General features: G+C 42.0%; 1 protein-coding gene across 2 annotated transcripts in view; it reads left to right on the top strand.

The window, feature by feature from the left end:
- Positions 1-23,506, top strand: part of LOC144693697 (uncharacterized) — a 111,587-nt gene that overhangs the window by 8,123 nt on the left and 79,958 nt on the right. For both annotated transcript variants that reach the window (XM_078563609.1, XM_078563616.1), the window contains exons 2-7: positions 1,935-2,038; positions 4,219-4,317; positions 6,197-6,295; positions 9,184-9,285; positions 10,020-10,118; positions 16,525-16,623. In XM_078563609.1, the coding sequence (XP_078419735.1) occupies positions 1,935-2,038; positions 4,219-4,317; positions 6,197-6,295; positions 9,184-9,285; positions 10,020-10,118; positions 16,525-16,623 (602 nt within the window). The remainder of the gene's footprint in view (positions 1-1,934; positions 2,039-4,218; positions 4,318-6,196; positions 6,296-9,183; positions 9,286-10,019; positions 10,119-16,524; positions 16,624-23,506) is intronic.

Raw genomic sequence — 23,506 nt, 5'->3', positions numbered from 1 at the left:
TAATTCTTCCTAACGTGGATGTTATCCAATTTATTTATTTCGAGGGATGTGAACATTGCTAGTGAGACCAACATTTGTTGTTCATCCCTAATTGCCCTTGAAACCCCTTGGGGAGCCACTTTCTTGAATCGCTGCTGTCCACCTGATGTAGGTGGGTGTAGGTACACCCACAGCACTGCTGGAAGGGAGTTCCAGGATTTTGACTCAATGACAGTGAAGGTTTCAAGTCAGGATGGTGTTTGACTTGGAGAGGAACATGCAGGTGGTGGTGTTCCCATTATTCCTTATTGCCTAAGGGATGTGACTAGCAAAATGGCAAATATTCCAAGAGGATAGAACTCCAGACAACATTTCCATTGGCCCAGCAGTGAAGGAACAATTACATTCCATCATATTTTACTTATTTCTGCCAATATATATTTTAACCTTCATTCCATTTTAAAACAGGCATTGATTCTTTTTACATTGAATTCACATTGTTCTAAACCTATGATGCAATTAGGGTATAGCATTATGTTTAATGGACATGCAGCCTGTAGCACTTAAAGTTATATAAATGAAAGCAATAAAATGTTCAAAAAATCTTGAGCCAAAAGATTAAAGGAAATGCACGCTGCATTTTTGAAACTTTACAGGAAGAATTGTCACTTATTGTTGCATGTAAAAAGATTGCAGTCTGAATTATTGGGGATCATCTCTCCTGATAGGCTTTGACATTTATACCCTCTATCTGAGGTTGGGAAAGAATATCAAGAAAGTCTGGCATCAATGTTTTAAGAATTTTTTTTTTAATGCTATAAGTTGAATGCTTTTGTTGGTTTTGGAAAGAAAGGGCAACTTTAGAGGGCAATTATCTGACTAAATAACCCAATTGAAATATTTTTCTACTACTGCACTGGTTGATCTCCCATAGCATTGTCCATGGGAGATCTAGGGTTTGAAGCACTATTGTGGTGTTTTACATAGGATTACATAGGACACACAGCACAGAAACAGGACATTCGAACAAACCAGTTCATGCCAGTGTTAATGCTCCACTCGAGCTTCCTCCCACTTTTCCTCATCTAAATATATCAGCATAACCATCTATTCCCTTCTCCCTCATATGCTTGTCTAGCCTCCCCTTAAATGAACCTTGCTATTTGCTTCACCTCTCCCTACTGACCTGTTCCTTTAAGGGCACAGTTCATATACAACATATGGGGAAGGGGTCTAAATAGACAAACCCTGAAGTCAATTACATCCGGTTGCAATTGGAACTTGACTCAACTCTTTGCAGAGAGTATGAGTCAGGAGAAAAAACTGCATACTTTTAAAAAGTTTGTTCAAATGTGATTTGTCAGTATTTTATATGCAGTGTGGCATCTGAAATGCAGCTTCTGATGGGTGTCCGACTTGTACAGATGGTTATTATATTCAGTTGTCAATATGATTCAGTTGGCAGTGCTCCAACCTGAGTCAAATGTTGTGAGTTCAAGTTCCATTCCAACACTTGAGCATATTTCTAGATCTAGTCTAACATTTCAGTGCAATACCAAGGGAGTGCTACATTGTCAGAGGTACAGTGTATCAGATAAGGGGTGAAACTGAGATCTTATATGTCTGGACAGCTGGATGTAAAGATTCCATGGCAATATTTGAAGGACAGGCTGATCCAGCCAATATCCTTCCTTCAAAAAATACTAAAAAGAAACAAACTGGTGATTCATCTTTCATTGTTTGTTGTATCTGCTATGCATAGATTGGCTGTCTCACTTGCCCATATTACAGAACTTCAAAGGTGAGTCTTTACATAATGCTTAGGGACAATGTGAAACTCGCTATGTCAGTGCAAGTAAAAGTAATATTGTTGTGTTTCATTCATATTAAAACTTTGATGGATTTATATACTCACAGAAGGTACTGGTAACTGCTTATGTTTCCCTTTCTAATAGTGTTGCCAGCAGAGAAGGAATTCCTTAATGCTGCTAAAAGCGATGATATAAATACTTTGGCAAGATGCTTACAGAAGAAGGTCCAGATTAACATTAAGACTGAAGTAAGTAATAATGTTAGTACGCTACAGGATGATAGATTTTATATACAAGTGATTATATATACAGTCATTTTGCTGTTCTTTCATTTTTACATGACTTTTTGGATTCATAAACTTAGTAAATAATCCTTTTATAAGAGAACAGGAATAAGAAGGGGCCATTTCACTGAGCCTGTTTTGTATATTACCCTCCTGTTTCACTGCTAGCCCCTCTGCTACTGTCATAATTATTACATAGAATGGGAACCAGAATAATCCACACTTTTATATCTTGTGAACTAAATATTGCATGTGAGTTTGTGAAAATCTTATATATAAATTCCAGATTTTGGTTACAATAGTGTTTGAAATTTATTCTCAGTACAATTCACTTGCCCCCATTTGTAGCATTTAATTATAAATAAAAATTTTCAAAGTGGGCTGGGGAACCCAATGCCCGGAAAAATTATGGGGCCGACCCCACAGAGTGATGTATTTTAAATATAAATACCCTGTTTGAGCAGGAGGCAAGCTTGGTGCTCAGTTAGTGGTGCTGAGAGCCTGCAGGAGACAGGAGCAGCCAACCTGGCACCAGCTGCAAAGTCATGCAGCCATGATGTGGCTCACTGCTGCCTTGCCGAAGAGCGCAGGCAGCTCATCAGAGGGGCCAGGAGCTGGAGCACGGAAAAAAGGGGCAAACACAGAAAAGGTACAGCTCTGGACCTGGCGCTAGAGGCCCAGCAGAATTCAGTCTTCCACAAATTCAAATCAACTGTCGAATGTCCCTGTAATGAACCTGACTGCTGGGCAGATCCCATAATAAGCTCCTTCAGGAGTTTAAAGGGTAAATCAGTTGGCACCGAGTGGGTTTCCCTTTCTTTCCTTTACATCGACCCATTGAAAATTCCAAACTGCCCCCGAGGTTTCAGGATCCTGAAATGACATCCGGGATTGTGATTTTGATATGCCCACACCAGGTCCTGAACCCACAGGCACAGAAAGTCTGTCCATTAAATTTACGAGAAGAACTGCTTTGTTTGGATGAATGAGGATTATAAGTATCTAATCTATGTCTCTTAAGTTCTCCTGCATTGAAACGCTAAGGTAACATCCCATAAAATGGTGGGGTGTTGGCTGTTGTTGATGACAAGTTCTGATCTCATCCATGCACTTCTCTTAAAATTGGGCTACTATTCCATACTTGCTTTCCAAGTGGGATTGGCAGATGCCTAGCAGCTAATTGCCAACAGGATGTCCATGGAGTCGCACGGGTCCTTCACTAAGTCCAGAACCTGACAACAATTTGGAGGTACCCTCCTGGTGGGAGTTCAAAGGGCTTTTGGAGACTGCTCTCAATCCCCCAATCACGAAGCTGCAAGGCTGAAACAGTCAAATTTGTAGCCAAAATCATTTCTACGCTGGGGTTTCCCCTACACACTGAAGGCCCTAACAGCTCTGGGCCAGTTCTGAATGTCCTACAGCCATCCAAGAGTGCCTCTATTTTGAGGCACCCTTGTAATCACCTAACCTTTCCTCAACAGCAGCCAGCTCTTCCAGTGGAGCTGCTGGCGGCCCTCTCATTGGCTGTTCCACACGTGGTCCTTAATTGGATAGCAAATGTAGAAGCGGCCAAATAGGAGCCCGACTCATGGGTGTGCTGCTGGCAAACGCGGGCTTGAGAGACGCATATAGTCCTAGTGTCAGAATCTAAAACCCGCCAGAAAATTCTGTTTAACATAGGCTGACAAGGGAATATCAAATGAACCCGTTAAATATCTATTTACATTTCCAACAGTAATTTCTAACCTAGAGATAAGTTCCACTTTCATTGAACAAGTTAGACAAGAATAACTCTCAGTTTGACTGAAATATATTTCCTCTCCTTTCCTGATTTCTCTGACTTCGTATTTCTGGCTCTCTTTCCCTCTTTGCCTGTTTTTCTCTCTCTCTCTCTCTCTCTTAGTCTTTTCCTGGCTGTCTCTCCAGCTCTTTCTGCCTCTACATCTCATTCTTTGGCTCTCACCTGCCTGCAGCTAAATTATTTTATTAAATTGTTAATTAAAAAAAAAATCCATGGTATTGATAAATGAGAGTCAACAAAATATTGAGACAAGAACATTATAACAGGGAATTGACACACACGACAGCACACATTTTTGCCAGATGAATCAGTTGTGAATAATCCTGTCTCTGTTTCTGAGCAGTTGGATCGCACCGCCTTACATTTTGCTGTTGCTAACATGAATGAAAATGCTGTTGCCTTTCTTCTCAAACACAATGCAGTGGTGGACATTAAAGATAAGGTTTGTGAAACCCCTACTGCCAAATGACTGTAACACAATGTTTTGCATGTCTTCATGGTACAGTGGGTGGTGGTGGTGTGTTACAGTTTACTCAGGGAGTCAATGTTGCTGTGGCAGCATGCATGATGTAATGTGAAACCATGGATCGTGATGTTAGAGGCTCAAACATTCTTTCCAAAACACGGCTGACCAGTAATCTCTCCTGCTCTTACCACCTGCAATTGCCCTGTGTAGGAATGATTTGCAGGTTGACACTCAACCTGTGTGGCCACCTTATGAATGCACATTTCTTGGCCATCAAGTCCTGGGTGGGACTAGACCACAGAGCTTCTAGTCTAGAGGCAGGGTCAATACCCACTGCACCACAAGACCTCCCATAGTAAAGTACATCATCGGAAACTTGATTTTCAGAGTGACGAAGTAGCAGTCAAAACAGTTTGAGGGGCAATTTTGACTTGGAGCAACTGTAAAATGTGTGCAAACAGATCAACTTCCCATTTTACATCTCTCCTGAGGTTCATTTTCATTGACTTCAATAGAAATGAAATTTGGGAGATATATATAATGGACAGATGACCTGATCGCACCCTTTTTACACTATTGGCCAAATTCAGTACACCCTCTCTGAAATGGAAACAGAAAGTCCTGAAAAAACTCAGCAAGTCTGACAGCATCTGTGGAGAGAGAAACAGAATTATTCTGCTATTAATGCCTACTCTGGATCTATGTTTTGTTTCATTACTACAACTATTACCACTCCTGTTGCCTTTTGTTCCATGACATCTTTGGTATTTAATCTTCCCCACCCTCTAACCCATCCCTGACTTCCTATTTTGTTCCACCTGACCCTCCCTCCTTTTCCAACAATATAAAACCCATCGCATTTCTACCTCTCTTCATTTCCAAAGAAGAGTCATATTGGACTTGAAGCATTAATTCTGTTTCTCTCGTCACGGATGCAACCAGACCTGCTGAGTATTTCCCTGTGTGGCCACCTTATGAATGCACATTTCTTGGCCATCAAGTCCTGGGTGGGACTAGACCACAGAGCTTCTAGTCTAGAGGCAGGGTATTTTATTTCTTATTTTATTTCAGAACTCCAGCACCTGCAGTATTTTGCTTATACACCTACTCTGAGCTATGTAGGGTATTGTAATTCAGCTAGAGTGTTTAATCACTTAGTTTACTCCCATAAGTACTAACCTGGAATGAAATTAATGTGTTATCTCAGTTTGATCCCTCATACACTTTATGTCTTCATACATCAAGAGAACAAACTATGTTAGACCTGAAGTGACTCCGTGATATTTTCTTTTAAAATAATTGAAAAATTCTTCAATTTAAATTGTTAAAGCTTTGTGCTAATATGTAAATTATATCAATTTTTATCTGAGGCATGTTAAAATTCAGGGTGTAAGTGCTGAAGAATGAAGGCTTCTTTCTTTTGGCTTCTGGGCAACAAAACAGCCTGTATCAAGCCATTAAGAATAAATGGTCCTAATCTGATTGCATTGCCAATTTTAAGATAATTCACAAAAGAACCTGGATGAGGAGAAATTCCTTTACACAGAAAGTTGTTCTGATCTGGAATGTGTTGCCTGAAAGTGAAAGCAGATTCATTACTAATTTACAAAAGAGAATTGGATAAATATTTGAAAAGGAAAAAAAATCTGAAGGGCTATGGGGAAGAGCAGGGGGATGGGATAGCTCTTTCAAAGAGCCAGCACAGACATAATGGGCCAAACAGCCTCCATCAATGCTGCATGATTCTTTGGCAGTAATTACATTTTCTTTGCAGTCAGTGGAGCCTGAAATGTGAATAAGATTTGTAGAATGAGGACGTTTTTGCTGACAAAAACATTTTCCTTTATATTTGAAGCATGGAATGAATGCGTTCCTTCTCGCAGCCTGGTTTGGAAACCTCAGTATTATGAAAATGTTGGTAGAAAAAGGTGCTGATCGAAAATCCACAAATCAGGTATGTGTGGAGTTACTCAGTCACGTGACAGGAGTGCTCTTGTTATTGGGATGCCTGAAGTGTCTATAGTTTGGTACATGGGATGGAACATTTATAATAATTTTATAATTACTCTTAAAATAACCAAGAGAGCTCTTGATCAGATTCAGATAGATTCCTACCTGTGCTACTCCCTATTGTTGTTTTGTCTATTCAGTGTGTTATTTAAGAATTGTACATTTCAGTAAGAAGCATCAGGCCAGTAGCAAATCTGTAGGTCTTTATTCATAAAGTGATAATACTGTAACTTTCTAATAATCTATCATTATATTTTTGTTCATAGCATCAACTTTTCAGAATTGCAATGTTTAGCTAGTTAATATTAGGAATTGAACTGCATCAGAGCTCAGGTTTAATACAATGTTTGCTATCGATACCAGTCACCTGAAATCAGCAATATTTAGCCTTTTAAAAATGATACTCACGATGCTAAGACAACGGGTTTGTCTCCAGGAAATAATTTCCATCTTCTATAAAGATGAGGAAAAACATTGAGACCAGATATTGATCTAAAAACAAGACACGTAATGTCACCGAACCACATGTCAATTTCGTGGTCATTTAAAATTATAATTCAAATTTAATTATTTTCATTTTAACTTTTAATTACTTAACTGAAGTAGTAAGGATTGAAATCACAATGAGGATCTGTGGCGTGCTGTTTGCATCAGTGACCATAGTATACAATATTAACTCAGCTCTGCCTATTGATGAGACATTAAGGGCTAATTTTATTAATTTCTTTTTTTATTCATTCATGGGATGTGGGCTTCGCTGGCTAGGCCAGCATTTATTGCCCATCCCTAATTGCCCTTGAAAAGTTGTTGGTGAGCCGCCTTCTTGCAGTCCATGTGGTGTGGGTACACCCACAGTGCTGTTAGGAAGGGAGTTCTAGGATTTTGACCCAGCGACAGTGAAGGAACGGCGATATATTTCCAAGTCAGGATGGTGAATGACTTGGAGGGGAACTTCTAGGTGGTGGTGTTCCCATCTATCTGATGCCCTTGTCCTTCTAGATGGTAGTGGTCATGGGTTTGGAAGGTGCTATCGAAGAAGCCTTGGTGAATTCCTGCAGTGCATCTTGTAGATGGTTCACACTGCTGCTACTGTGGTGGAGGGAGTGAATGTGGTGCCAATCAAGTGGGCTGCTTTGTCCTGGTCAGTGCCAAGCTTCTTGAGTGTTGTGGGAGCAGCACTCATCCAAGCAAGTGGGGAGTATTCCAGCACACTCCTGACTTGTGCTTTGTAGATTGTGGACAGACTTTGGGGAGTCAGGAGGTGGGTTACTCGTCACATGATTCCTAGCCTCTGACCTGCTCTTTATAGCCCACCAGAACAGGGGTGTCCAACCTTTTCACATGAGGAGCCACATTCCCATTTTTTTCTCACTCACGGAAAAGTTTTGGAAAGACAAGGCATTAGAAATTTATCTTGCTGTTAGTCAAAGCAGCAAAAAATGTCCATTTTATGAACAAGCTTCAAATGAGAAGGTAATTTATTATCTTACAGATATCAAATACAGACAAATCAAACACAATATGTCTCCATTGTGCTCAGTAACAAGCAAATCATCGGTCCAAGAGCCTTTGTAGACTTGACATTCAGTATCAAATATCCTTTTCTTGCCTGTATTCAAGGGAGCCGCCATCTTTGTTTTGATAATTATTATGGGTGTGTGCTGTTTGAGATTACATATTGGTACTTGAAATTAATAATTTTGAAGTTGATAGAGTGAAAAGCTCAGCAATTAGATTCAAAGAGGAAGAAGAAAAGTCTGAAACTCAGAGGTGGTAAGATGAGGACAAGGCCCAGGGAGAGGGGTGAGGGAGGTTGAAGAAAGGGGAACAGCCCAACTATAGCCAGCAGTTTACAAGTTTCTAGTCTCTAGAATGCTTCTCCTTGCCCAGCATGATGAAGAGCAGTTTGTCTTTACCTCACTCATTAGCTACACAGATCCCCACAATCGACAGGCCACCATTGCTCACAGTTCATCTTAATGCACAATGCATGTGCACCGCCAAATGCGACACGTCAGGCAGCCATATCACAACGTTCCTTGGACATTTATCAGGAGGGATGCTGAGATACCTTCCAGAGGCTGGCTGCTCCTTTGAATTCCTGGTGGCGGGACCACTTTCAATTGAGCGCTTGGATTGAGTCCAGTTGGCGAGCCGAATAGAAACCTTTGGCAAGCTGGACTCTGGCTCATGGGATAGCTCTGCACTAGAAGGTTCAACATATTTTGATTGATCTTTTCTAGATTGACAGCATTGGCTGATGTAAAATGTTAATGTTTTGGAATATTTCAGTGGCTATTGTGGTAAAAACAACCATTCCGAATCTGTGAGCTTTAAAGTAAGTAAAGGCTTTATTTAAGCATATGCTGGAGAGAGGTGCCTCTCTCTATGATACAGGCTTTGTAGCACATATTTATAATTCTTATCTTCCTAGCTTTCATTATGATGTTTCTGATTAATTCCTTAACTAACCATACTATTCTATCAGCAGATGTTCCCATTATCTCACCCTTCAGCCTTGGGCACGGCCTTCAGTTCCCCTTTATCTCCTTCTTGTCCTATTCATCAATGAATGCCTGTAAAAGCTGCTATTGTTACAACTCCTGGGCTAGCTGCCTCTGGAACTATCCTTGGCCAAGGATCCCATCATGTCTATAGCATTGACTAAATTTCCCATTATGCCTAGAAGGACCTCTCATAACTACATTTGTCTATTCTAAAGCTATTAATGCAAATTTTAACATCAATCTTAATAAAATCAATTCATTTATCCTACTTCAGTTGCCCATTGCTGAAGAGATCTCAATGAGCTTGTTTTTTTTTTGTCTTTAGGAAGGAATGAATGCACTCCACTGCGCTGCTCAAAACAATCAAGTTTCAATTGTACAATATATTGTTAAAGATTTGCAGTTGAATTTGAACAAGCCCACAGAGGTATGTGAGACACAACTAAACGAATAGTTCAGTTTTACTGAATCCTCCCAGCAGATAATTAAAAATGAATAGTATGAATAGTAATAATATGTATCTCATACACAAAATGGTGGTTTTGATCTAACTCAATACCTCCTGAACCTTGGCTTTCTCTGCATTGCTGTATGAGAGGGCAACACTTCTATCCACCCCTGAGGTGTCTGCTGACCCTGGCCATATTTCGAGCACCGGGTCATTTACGTACAACAGGCAGGATCCTTGGCCTCTGCCGGAGAGTCACACCAGTTTTGTGGTGGGAAGTAATGTGCCTGGCCTTGTGGGATGGTCTGTTGCCTGTTACAATATTTTTATTCTTGACTTGAAAATTTGTACTCTGACAGGCCTGTGTATAAAAATGTTGCTTTATTCACTTCTTGCCCTGAGGCCCCCCCACTCTGTCAACCTCTAAACACTGGATGCCAAGGCATACCCAATGGGTGGGGTAAAGGATGGATGTCATGTTTCCCTCATTGACATGTAGTTAACTTTTGCCTGCTCATATTATGGCAGGTGTAGCCTGTCCTGATGGGTTCACCCCCTGCAAATGACAGGAAGTAGGGATACAGGAGAATCAATTCCCATCTCCATTCATCCCAGACTCATTAAATAAAATCATTGAGGAGAGGCAGAATCCTGGGCCAGTGTACAGTGTGAAGATGATAACGCAGTGAATGACTGCATATCTTCTTTTACAGGAAGGCAAAAAGTCATATCACTTGGCAGCTGAAAATGGATGTCTTGAAATGGCAGAGACGTTGAAGGAATTTGAATATAATACACAGGAGAAGGACAAGGTAAGAGCATCTGAATACTTTTCACTTAAGTGGCCACATTTCTTATTGTTCAACCTTCAACAACTCTTAGTGTTTGTCAGCAACTTACACCCTTTGTTCTCTTCAATGATGGATTATCATTACCAATAACTGATGGAGAATGTCCCCCAAGAGACTGAAAACTCTGGATATGCTTTACAGGTATTTGTGTAGTATCTAGGTAGTTTTATATTTTTAACTCCCCAAAGCCTGTCCATCGTCTACAAGGCATAAATTAGCAGTGTGGTGGAATACCCTCCACTTGCCTGGATGAGTGCAGCTCCAACAACACTCAAGAAGCTCGACACCATCCAGGACAAAACAGCCTGCTCGATTGGTACTCCATCCACCACCTTAAACATTCACTCCCTCCACCAGTGACGTGCAGTGGCAGCAGTGTGTACCATCTACAAGATTCACTGTAATAACTCACCAAGCCATCTTCGACAGCACCTACCAAAGCTGTGATCTCTACCACCTAGAAGGACAAGGGTGGCTGATGCATGGGACCACCACCTGTAAGTTCCCCTCCAAGACACACACCATCTTGACTTGGAACTATACCACTATTCCTTCATCGTCACTGGGTCAAAATCCTAGAACTCCTTCCCTAACAGTGGGTGTATCTACATCAGTTGAACTGCAGTGGTTCAAGAAAGTGGCTCACCACCACCTTCTCAAGGGCATTTAGGGATGGCCTTGATAGTGAAGTGCACATCCTATGAACACTTAGAAAATCATAGCACAATCAGGGTCAGCATGGTTTTATGAAAATAAAATTGTGTTTGGTGGATTTATTGGCGCTCTTTGAGAATATAACAATCAGGGTAGATAGAGGTGAACCAGTAGGCGTCGTGTATCTGGATTTCCAAAAGGCATCTGATAAGGTGCCATATAGAAATTTACTGCACAAGATAAGAGTTCATACTGTTGGGGGTGATATATTAGCATGGATAGAGGATTGGCTAACTAATATGAAACACAGAGTAGGGATAAATGGGTCACTTTCAGGTTGACAAACTACAACTTTTGGGATGCCACATGAATCAATGCAGGAACCTCAACTATTTCCAATCTATATTAACGACTTAGCTAAGTGTAGTGTATTGTAGCCAAATTTGCTGAGTTACAAAGATAGGTGGGAAAGCAAGTTGTGAGGAGGAGAGAAAGAGCCTGCAAAGGGATATGGATAGGTCAAGGAGTGGGCAAAAATTTATCAGATGGAGTATAATGTGAGGTTGTCCACTTTGGTGGGAAGAATAGAAAAACACAATATTATTTAAATGGAGAGAGACCACAGAATGTTATGGCATAGAGGGATCTGGATGCCCTCATAAATGAAACACAAAAAGTTAGCATGCAGATACAGCAAGTAATTCAGAAGATAAATGGGATGTTGGCCTTTATTGGAAAGGGGATGAAGTATAAAAGTAGGGAATTCTTGCTAAAACTGTACAGGATTTTGGTTAAGTTTTGGTCACCTTATTTAAGAAGGGATATACTTGCATAGGAGGCAGTTCAAAGAAGGTTCACTAGGCTGATTCCTTGTATGATAGGGTTGTTTTATGAGGAAAAGTTGAGCAGATTGGGCCTTTACTCATTGGAGTTGAGAAGAATGAGGGGAGATCTTATTGAAACATTTAAGATTTTGAGGGGGCTTGATAGTGTAGATGCTGAAAGGATGTTTTCCCTTGTGGGGAAATCTAGAACTAGGGGGCATAGTTTCAAAATAAGAGGCCTTCCATTTAAAATGGAGATGAGGTGAAATTTCTTCTTACAGAGGGTGATTATGTTTGGAATTCCTTACCTCATACAGCAGTGGAGGTTGGGGCATTGACTATATTCAAGGGAGTCAAAGGTTAAGGGGAACAGACAGAAAAAGAGGACTGAAGCCACAATCAGGTCTGGCCTACTCCTCTTATATCTTATTGCCTAATGTACAAAAAAATACAACAGAAGTATGTTTACCATTATGTTTTTCAGTCAAGTTTACCTTCAAATCAAAACAGAGAATACTGGAAACACTCAACAGGTTCACTGGCATCCATAAACAGAATATCCCAGTTAATGTGTCAGGTGTCAGTCTTCTGCCTGACTTGATAAAGAGTCTACACAGAATCACAGAATTTTAACTGCACAGAAGAAAGCCATTTGGCCCATCATGTCTGCATTGGCTCTCTAAATGAGCATCGTGAACTCATGCCATTGCCCAGCCTTTTCCCCGTACCTCTGCACATTGTTTCTATTCAAATAATCATCTAATGCCCTCCTGAATGCCTCAATTGAACCTGCCTCCATCACACTTCCAGGGAGTGCATTCCAGACCCGAACCACTGATTGTGTGAAAATGTTTTTTCTCACATCACATTTGCCTCTTTTGCAATTCACTTTAAATCTGTGCCCTCTTGCTCTTGATCCTTTTACGAGTGGGAACAGCTTCTCCCTACCTACTCTGTGCAGCCCCCTCATAATTTTGAACATCTCTATCAAATCTCCTCTCAGCCTTCTTCTTTCCAAGGAGAACAGCCCCAACCTCTCCAATCTACCCTCATAGCTGAAGCTTCTCATCCCTGGAACCATTCTTGTAATGTGTCCCATTTAAAATGGAGATTAGGTGAAATTTCTTCTCACAGAGGGTGATTATGTTTGGAATTCTCTACCCCATACAGCAGGGGAGGTTGGGGCATTGAATATATTCAAGGAAGTCCAAGGTTAGGGGGAACAGACAGAAAAGGAGGGTTGAGGCCACAATCAGGTCTGGCCTACTCTTAAATTTTATTGTCTAATGTACAAAAAAAAACAACAAAGTATGTTTACCATCATGTTTTTCAGTCAAGTTTACCTTCAAATCAAAACAGAGAATACTGGAAATGTGATGTGGGAAAAAACATTTTCACACAATCAGTGGTTCGGGTCTGGAATGCACTGCCTGGAAGTGTAATGGAGGCAGGTTCAATCGAGGCATTCAAGGGGGCATTAGATGATTATTTGTATAGAAACAATGTGCAGAGGTACGGGAAAAAGGCTGGGCAAAGGCATGAGTTCATAATCTTCTGCAGTCTCTCCAATGTGTTCACATCCTTCCTATAATATGGTGTCCAGAATTGTACCCCATACTCCAGCTGAGGGCTAACGAATGTCTTATATAAATTCAGTATAACCTCCCTGCTCTTATACTCTATGCCCCTATTAATAAAGCCCAGAATACTATATGCTTTATTAACTGCTCTCTCCGCCTGTCCTGCCATCTTCAATGATCTATGCACATTTACACCCACGTCTTTCTGCTCCTACATCTCCTTCAAAATTTCACCCCTTATTTTATATTGTCTATCCATGTTCTTCCTGCCAAAATGCATCACCTCACACTTCTCCGCATTGAACTTCATCTGCCACCTATCTGCCCACTCCACGAACTTGTCTATGTCCTTTTGAAATTCTACACAGTCCTCCCCACAGTTGACACACTCCCAAGCTTTGTATCATCCGCAAACCTTGAGTCCCCTGTACACCAAGATCTAGATCGTTAATATATATCAAGAAAAGTAAGGGTCCCAATACTGACCCTGGGGAACTCCACTACAAACCGTCCTCCAGCTCGAAAATATCCATTGACCATTACTCTCTGCTTCCTATTTTTCAGCCAATTTTGTATCTACATTACGACTTTTCCTTTTATTCCATGTGCAATAGCTTTTCTCACAAGTCTGTTGTGTGGCACTGTATCAAATGCCTTTTCAAAGTCCATGTACACCACATCAACATCAACACCATTACCCTCATTGACCTTTTCTGTTACCTCTTCAAAAAACTCCAGCAAGTTAAACATGATTTCCCCTTTAGAAATACATGCTGGGTCTTCCTTATCAACCCATATTTTTCAATGTGACTACTAATTCTATCCCAAATAATTGTTTCTAGAATCTTGCCCACCACTGAAGTTAAACTGACTGGTCTGTAATTGCTGGGCTTATCCTTGCAACCTTTTTTGAACAAAGGCAAGTTTACAATTCTCCAGTCCTCTGGCACCACCCCTGAGTCCAGGGAAGACTGAAAGATTATGGCCAGTGTCCCTGCAATTTCTACTCTCACTTCCTTCAATATCCTTGGATGCATCTCATCCAGTCCTGGTGCCTTGTCAACTTTGAGTACTGACAGTCTATTCAACACTTTCTCCTTATCAATTTTGAACCCTTCTAGTGACAGAGTTTCCTTGTCTGTCAGCATGGCCTGGGTAGCATCTACTTCCTTGGTAAGTATTCATTTAATACCTCAGCCATGGCCCCTTCGTCCATGTGTAAATTCCCTTTTAGGTCACTAATCAGCCCTACTCCTCCTTTTACCACACTTGTACTATTTATATGCCTATATAAGACTTTAGGATTCCCCTCAATGTTGGCTGCCAGTATTTTCTCATAATCCCTCTTCATTTCTCTAATATGCTTTTTCACCTCCCCTCTGAACCTTCTGTATTCCTCTTGGTTCTCAATTGTATTTTCTACCTGACACCAGTCATAAGCACACTTTTTCTTCTTTATCTTAATTTCTATCTCCTTTTTCATCCAGGGATCTCTGAATTAGTTTGCCCTACCTTTCCCTTTCGATGGAATATACCTTGACTGTGCCCGAACCGATTCTTTTTTGAAGGTAGCCCATTGTTCAGCTACAGTTTTTCCCACCAGTCTTTCACTCCGGTCTATCTGGCCCAGCTCCATTCTTGCCCCACTGAAGTCGGCTCTGGTCCAGTTAATTATTCTTACTCTGGATCGCCTATCGTCCTTTTCTATTATCATCCTAAAACGTACAATACAATGATCACTGTCTCCTAAATGTTCCCCCACAAACACTTGATCTACTTGACCCACCTCATTTCCAAGAACCAGGTCCAACAGTGCATCTTTTCTTGTTGGATTGGACACATAATGCTGTAGAAAATTCTCCTGAACACAATCTAGGAATTTTTGCCCCTCTCCACCCTTTACCCTGTCACTGTCCCAGTCTACATTCAGTAATTAAAGTCCCCCATTATAACTACTCTATAATGCTTGCATCTCTCTGTAATTTCCCTGCAGACTTGTTCTTCTACGTCTTTCTCACTAGTTGGCAGTCTATAGACTACACCGAGCAATGTAATTGCACCCTTTTTGTTCCTTAGCTCTAGCCAAATTGATTCTGTCCTTGAACCCTCTGGGACATCCTCTTTCTCCAGCACTGCAATGCTGTCCTTAATGCCGCCACCCCTCCTCCTTTCCATCCTTTCCTATCCTGAACACCTTGTACCCAGGAATATTTAACGCCCAGTTCTGCCCTTCCTTGAGCCAGGTCTCTGTTATTGCCATAACGCCATATTTCCACATGGCAATCTGTGCCTGTAACTTCCCAATCTTATTTACTATACTCCATGCATTCACATAAATGCATAGTAACCCTGATTTAGATTTTGTTACTTTCTCCCTTGCCCCGCCTTTACCTATTAACTTACTATTCTCTACTCTAGTGCTATCTGTCCGTCCCAGAATTTTGTGCACCCTGGCATTCCTCTCTAATATTTTCTCTTGGTTCCCACACCCCTGCTGAACTAATTTAAAGTCCTCCCAACAGCACTAGCAAAACGCCCCGTAAGGAACTCAGTCCCGGCTCTGTTCAGGTGCAAGCCGTCCGGCTTGTACAGGTGCCATCTCCCTCAGAGCCAGTCCCAGTGTCCCAGCAATCTAAAGCCCTCCCTCTTGCACCATCTTTCCAGGCACATATTCATCTGTCTTATCCTCCTATTTCTGTACTTAACTGGCACATGGCACTGGGAGTAATCTGGAGATTACAACATTTGAGGTCCTGCTTGCTAATTTTCTACCTAGCTCCCTAAATTCTGATTGCAGGACCACAGCCCCCTTTCTACCTAAGTCTCTGGCACCAATGTGGATCACGTTCTCTGGCTGATCACCCTCCCCCAGAAGAACGTCCTACAGCCGCTCTGTGACACCCTTGACCCTGGCACCAGGGAGGCAACAAACCATCCTGGTGCCAGGGTCAAGGATGTCCCAGAGCGGCTGAAATGCCAACCTGTTTCCTCCATTTACAGATGCTGACAGATCTGCTGTGTATTTTACTTCAGATTTCCAGTATCTTCTTTCTTAGTCTCTCAAGTTTACCTTCACCTGGCCTATTTCTTCTCGTTTGAATGCCAGTAAGTTTATTTGTATACAGAATCATAGAACCTTACAGCATGGAAGAATGACATTCAGCATGGCTTCTTTGAAAGAGCTATCCAATTAGTCTCAGTTAATCAAACCTCACTGAATGGCAGGAGGCAGCCCTTTTCTTTTTGGTCTTTTTCATTAATTCTCCTGATCTGAACTAATATAAAGAAGTAATTGCTTTTATTATGCAGGAAGGTAACACAGCCTTGCACCTTGCTGCCAAGAATGGTCACACGGCAGTACTGGAGGAGCTGCTGGGAGAATGGAATCTAATAGATGAAGCGAATGAGGTAAGTTATCGTGGGGAAGTTATTAACTAGAAACCATGAACAGAAAATGTCTGTACAAATTCACTTAATCTTAACGTATCTTTCAAATAAAAGAGAAAATGGGCTCAAACATGGCAGATTGCCTTTTTTGATATATCATTATTGTTTTTAAATAGTTTCAGTGTTGCCATTGCTTACTTTTCTTTATTCTTTCAAGGCCTGTGGGTGTCGCTGGCTAGGCCTGCAATCATTGTCCATCCCTAATCTGTGTCTTAAAGAAAAGGTTGATGTGATTCTTGTAAAGGACATACTTGACCATGCTGATACTGAGTCATTCCGTGAATATGTATGTTACAGAAACCGTATGTTATTTATATATAATATTTGTGTGGGTGGTGTAATCCATTTATAACACATGCAACGGTGTGAATTCAATCCTATTTTCTGGCTTTAAACTGTCGAGGTATCACACAGGGATTGGAATTATAATTCATGCTGGTTCTCTGTCATAAACCTATGCAAATTGTATGGATTTTCAGTACCTGGCTGAAGGGAAATAACCAGCTTAAAAAAAAACTGTATGATTGATGACAGCTCACCACTGAAATAGATAATCTCATGAAACTACAACCTGCACACCCAAAGTATGGTGTAAATGTAGAAATGATGACATTTATAATCACTCTTTTCATAACCTCAGGACGTCCAGAATGACTGCACAGACAATGAATTGCTTTTTGAAATGTAGGGCTGAATTTTCCGGTGAGCGTCAGGATATTTGTGTCTCGCCCACCCGCACAATCCTCCCGGAGGTGGCCAGTTAACAAGGTACCTTTGAATGCTCCTCCAATTAGGGACAGCGGGCGGGAGGGCTGATCAGAGCGCCCAAAGCTGTGGGCGGCCAGCAGCTTCATTAACAGAGGTGAATGCTGCCGATGTGGACGGAGGTCAGTGCCTCAAGATGGAGGATCCTGGATGTGCCTCAAGATGGAGGATCCTGGATGTGCCTCAAGATGGAGGATCTTGGATGTGCCTCAAGATGGAGGATCCTCGATGTGCCTCAACATGGAGGATCCTGAATGTGCCCCAAGATGGAGGATCTTGGATGTACCTCAAGATGGAGGATCCTGAATGTGCCTCAACATGGAGGATCCTGGATGTGCCTCAAGATGGAGGATCTTGGATGTGCCTCAAGATGGAGGATCCTGAATGTGCCTCAACATGGAGGATCCTGAATGTGCCCCAAGATGGAGGATCTTGGATGTGCCTCAAGATGGAGGATCCTGAATGTGCCTCAACATGGAGGATCCTGAATGTGCCTCAAGATGGAGGATCCTGGATGTGCCTCAACATGGAGGATCCTGGATGTGCCTCAAGATGGAGGATCCTGGATGTGCCGCAACATGGAGGATCCTGGATGTGCCTCAAGATGGAGGATCCCTCTGAAGATTTCTAAAATTGTTAAACTAAGCATGGCCACAGATGCCAGGCCATCATTGTAGAGGGGGAAACACCTCCATAGGTTGACCTGAGGCAGTGGCTGTTAGCCCGATGCTCGCCCTAGTTCTGGGAGGGGGCGGGATTTAAAAGAGGCATCGATGGATCCCTGGCCTGCCATCAGGAGGCTGCTCTGGAGAGCTGGAGGGCGCCGCACACGTTGGGGGAAGGCCATTCCTATGCCAGGAAGATCCCATCTTCATTGGAAAATGGCCCCTAATTGGGCCCTTAAGTGGTGTAATTGGCCGTCCACCTCATTGGACCAGGTTGCTGTCTTTCTTCCTCTCCCACCCCTGGGAAATTCCGCTGGTTCCCCTCCATTTTCCCAGATAACTCCGCCTCCAACCCTTTTGGAACGGGGTCGGGAAAATTCAGCACATAGTCACTGTTGTAATGTAGACCAACATGTTTGCTGATTTGTGCATTGTGAGGACACCCAAACAACAATGAGCTAAATGGGCAAATAATCTCTATTGTGTCATTTGCTACAGTTTGAATAATGGCCAGAACAAACATAGAACACTCCTGTTGTACTTCAAATAATGCTATGAGATCTTTTAATTCACCTGAGCAGGCAGACAGGACCTTGGTTTAATATCTCATCTGAAAGACGGCAGCTGACAGTGTAGCACTCCCTCGGTACTGCACTGAAGTGCCAGCCTAGATCAAATCCTGGAGTGTAACTTACTGAATAAAAGAAGAGAGCGCCAACGCCAAGTTAAGTCATGAAACTCCAGTCTACACCACTAATATACGATTTAGGAGAGTGCGAGAGGAGGACCCTGAGCCAGGCAGTCAGCAGCACCTAGAGGAGAGAGCGAGAGGAGGACCTGTTTCTACCTGTTAGAGCCGAAGTGTGACATCAAAGGAAAACAGGTAGCTGATTGGTGGGCATCTCTTCCGAGTCTCTTTTGATGGGCCAAGTGGTTTAAATCAGGAGATATTATTACAGCTGAAGAGTACAGTTAAGAAATTCACTTTTAAAATATTTAACATCCAAATTAATTAATTAAATAGAATAGAGATGGCTGGGCAGGTGATGTGTCACAGCTGTAGCATGTGGGTGCTGGTGGACGCTGGTGCGATCCACAGTGATCACATCTGCAGCAAGTGTTGGCTGCTCGAGGAACTCTGGCTCCGAGTTGATGAGCTGGAGTCCGAGCTGCAGACACTGCGACACATCAGGGAGGGGGAGAGTTACCTGGACACTGTGTTTCAGGAGACATTCACACCCCTTAGATTAATTGCATCAAATTTGGACCGTGGTCAGGGACAGGAGGGTGCGACTCCGAGTGAGGCAGGTATGGGGATCTGAAATTTAGCTTGGAGGAGCCTCAGATGGTGCCCTTGTCCAATAGGTATGAGGTTCTTGCTCTCAGTGTGGAAGAGGGCACAGACTGTGGGGAGGATGAGTGAACTGATCACAGCACCGTGGTACAGAACGCCATTCAAGTGGGGGGAGGAAAGAGAAATGTAGTAGTAATAGGGGATAGCATAGTTAGGGGAATAGATACTGTTCTCTGATGCAAAAAGAGAGACCCTTGAAGACTGTATTGTCTACCTGGTGCCAAGGTTAAGGACATCTCTCCTGGGTTGGAGAAGAACTTGGAGTGGTAGGGGAAGGACTCAGTTGTTGTGGTCCATGTAGGTACCAACAACATAGGTAGGACCAGGAAAGAGGTTCTGCTGAGGGACTACAAGCAGCTCAGGGCTAAATTAAAAAGCCGCACCACAAAGGTAATAATCTCTGGATTACTACCTGAACCATGTGCAAATTGATTTAGGGTAAATAAGATTAGAGAAGTAAATGCGTGGCTCAAAGATTGGTGTGGGAGAAATGGGTTCCAATTTATGGGGCACTGGCACCAGTACTAGGGAAAGAGAGAGCTGTTCCATTGGGTCGGGCTTCATTTGAACCACCCTGGGACCAGTGTCCTGGCGAATCGTATAGCTAGGGTTGTAGATAGGACTTTAAGCAAATTACTGAGGGGGAGGGTTCAATTGGAGGGAAGTTTAAAAATTCAAAAAGAAACGAGTGAGCAGAGGTGCAGGGTAGTGAAGAGGCGAACAATAATCAAAGTGTGACAGGAAGGGGCAGAAAATATAAGCAGAAGAGCGCAGCAGAAATCAGAACCAAGATGAGCAATAATGGTAAAAAGTCAAAGCTTAAGGCTCTTTATCTGAATGCATGTAGCATTTGTAACAAGATAGATGAGTTGACGACACAAATAGAAATAAATGAATATGACTTGATAGGTATTACAGAGACATGGTTGCAGGGTGACTAAGACTGGAAACTCAATATTCAAGAGTACTTGACATTCCGGAAAAATAGGCAAAAAGGAATGGGAGGTGGGGTAGCTTTGTTAATAAAGGAAGGTATCAGTGGGGTGGTGAATAGTGATATAGGTGCAATAGATTGTCATGTGGAATCAGTTTGGGTGGAAATAAGGAATAGCAAGGGGAAGAAGTCACGGGTGGGAGTCGTCAATAGGCCCAAAAGAGTTGCCTCACTGTAGGGCAAAGTATAAATCGGGAAATTATAGAGGCATGTAAGAAGGGCGCTACAATTGTCATGGGTGATTTTTATCTGCATATTGACTGGACAAATTAGATTGGCAGGGGTAACATGGAAGGCGAATTTGTAGAGTACATCAGGGATTGTTTCTTAGAGCAATATATTGCAGAACCTACCCAGGAACAGGCTATTTTAGATCTAGTAATGTGTAATGAGATAGGATTAATATGAGATATCGTAGTTAAGGATCCTTTAGGGGGTAGTGATCACAACGTGGTAGAATTTCAAGTTTAGTTTGAGGGCCAGCAACTCGGGTCTCAAACCAATGTCCTCAACCTAAATAAGGGTAATTACACAGGTATGAAGAAAGAGTTGTCTAAAGCGGGCTGGGGAAATAGACTAAGGGGAAGGTCAGTGGGTGGGCAGTGGCAGACATTTAAGCAGATATTTCATAACTCTCAGCAAAAATTTATCCCGGTCAAAAAGAAGGACTTGATGAGAAGGATGAACCACCCATGGTTAATAAAGGTAGTCAAGGAGAGTATCCAATCAAAAGGTAGGGCATACGAAGCGACGAAAAACTAGTGGTAGACCAGAGGATTGGGAATTTTTTAGGAACCAGCAGCGGGTGACTAAAAAGCTCATAAAGAGGGAGAAAATTGATTATGAAAGTAATTGGCAAGAAATATAAAAACAACAGCAAGAGCTTCTACGGGTATATAAAAAGAAAGAGAGTGGCTAAAGTGAGTGTGGGACCCTTGGAGGATGCAACTTGGAGAATTGATAACAGGGAACAGGGAATTGGCAGATAATTTAAACCAATATTTTGCATCGGTCTTCATGGTGGAGGACACTATGAATATTTCATAGATATCAGATAAGCAAGGAGCTAATGGGAGGAAAGATCTTGTAACAGTCTCTATCACGATGGACAAAGTATTTGACAATCTAATGGGACTAAAGGCAGACAAGTCACCAGGACCTGATGGCCTGCATCCAAGGGTTTTAAAGGAAGTGGCTGCAGAGATAGCGGAGACATTGATCAAAATATTCCAGAACTCACTGGATTCTGGGAGAGTCCCAGCAGATTGGAAAACCGCTAATGTGATTCCCCTGTTCAAGAAATGAGGGAGACAAAAAACAGGAAACTATAGACCAGTCAGCCTAACATCTGTCATTGGGAAAATGCTAGAGTCCATTATTAAGGAAGAAATAGCAGGACATTTAGAAAAGCTTAACGCAATCAAACAGAGTCAACATGGTTTTGTGAAAGGGAAATCTGCTAGGGTTCTTTGAGGATATAGCAAGCAGAGTTGATAAAGGGGAACCAGTGTATTTGGATTTCCATAAGGCATTCATTAAGGTGCCACATAAAAGGTTACTGCACAAGATAGGAGCTTACTATTGGGTATTGGGGCTTATGTATTAGCATGGATTGAGGATTGGTTAACATACAGAAGACAGAGAGTCGTGATTAATGGGTCTTTTTCAGGTTGGAAAGACATAATCAGTGGAGTGCCACAAGGATCAGTCCTGGGCCTCAATTATTTACTATCTATATTAATGACTTGGAGGAGGGGGCAGAGTGTAATGTATCCAAATTTGCTGACAATACAAAAATGGGTGGGAAGGCATATTGTAATGAGGACATAAGGAATCTGCGAGGAGACATAGATAGGTTGAGTGAGTGGGCAAAAACGTGGCAGATGGAGTTTAATGTAGGAAAGTGTGAGGTCATGCACTTTGGTAGGAAGAATCAAAAGGCAGACTATTATTTAAATGGAGAGAGTCTCCAAAAAGTACAGCACCGAAGGACCTGGGTGTTCTTGTGCTTGAAACACAAAAAGTCAGCTTGCAGGTGCAGCAGGTAATTAAGAAGGCAAATGGAATTTTGGCCTGTGTTGCTAGGGGGTTGGAGTTTAAAAATAGGGAAGTCTTGTTACAATTGTGCAGGGTGTTGGTGAGGCCACACCTGGAGTACTATGTACAGTTTTTTGGTCCCCATATTTAAGAAAGGATATACTGGCATTGGAGGCAGTTCAAAAGAGATTCACTTGACTGATTCCTGGGATGAAGGGGTTGACTTATTAAGAACGGCTAAACAGGTTAGGCCTTTATTCATAGAATTTAGAAGAATAAGGGGTGATCTTATTGAAACGTACAAGACTCTGAGGGGGCTTGACAGGGTCGATGTTAAGAAGATGTTTCCACTCATGGGGGAATATTGAACTAGGGGATATAGTTACAGATTAAGGGGACAGTCATTTAAAACTGAGATGCAAAGGAATTTCTTCTCTCAGAGTGTGGTTAATGCCTGGAATTTTCTACCTCAGAGAGTTGTGGAAGCTAGATCACTGAAAGTATTTAAAGAGGAGGTAGATAGATTTTTGAAGTATCGGGAAGTTGAGTGTTATGAGGAGCTGGCACGAAAGAGGAGTTGAGGCCTGGGGAAGATCAGCCATGAACTTATTGAATGGCGGGGCAGGCTTGAGGGGCCGAATGGCTTACTCCTGCTCCTATTTCTTATGTTCTTATATTAACTCAGGAAACTTTCGTCTGTGTTGCTAATGCATGGACCTCTTATTCTAGTTAGGAAAGCAATGTTAGGCTAGGGTCATTTACTGAGTGGAATAGTCCCTCTGGGACCCCAGTCTTTCTGATCTAGACTCAGAAACTAAATGGAAGTTCATCAGATTTTAAGATGATATTAAACTTGGGCTGGAGCAGTAGAAATAAGAACAGAAAATACTGTAATTACTCAGCAGACCAGGCAGCATATCTGGTGAAGATAACAAAGTTAACGTTTCCGATCACTGACCTTTCATCAGAAGTGGGCAGTAGCGGCTGAGGAAACACCATGAAATTATAAGAATTTCCAAGTGGGCAGAT

This window comes from Cetorhinus maximus, chromosome 2 (genome assembly GCF_964194155.1).
Source record: "Cetorhinus maximus chromosome 2, sCetMax3.hap1.1, whole genome shotgun sequence".
Lineage (NCBI taxonomy): Eukaryota > Metazoa > Chordata > Chondrichthyes > Lamniformes > Cetorhinidae > Cetorhinus > Cetorhinus maximus.
This window is presented reverse-complemented; position numbering and strand designations above follow the sequence as displayed.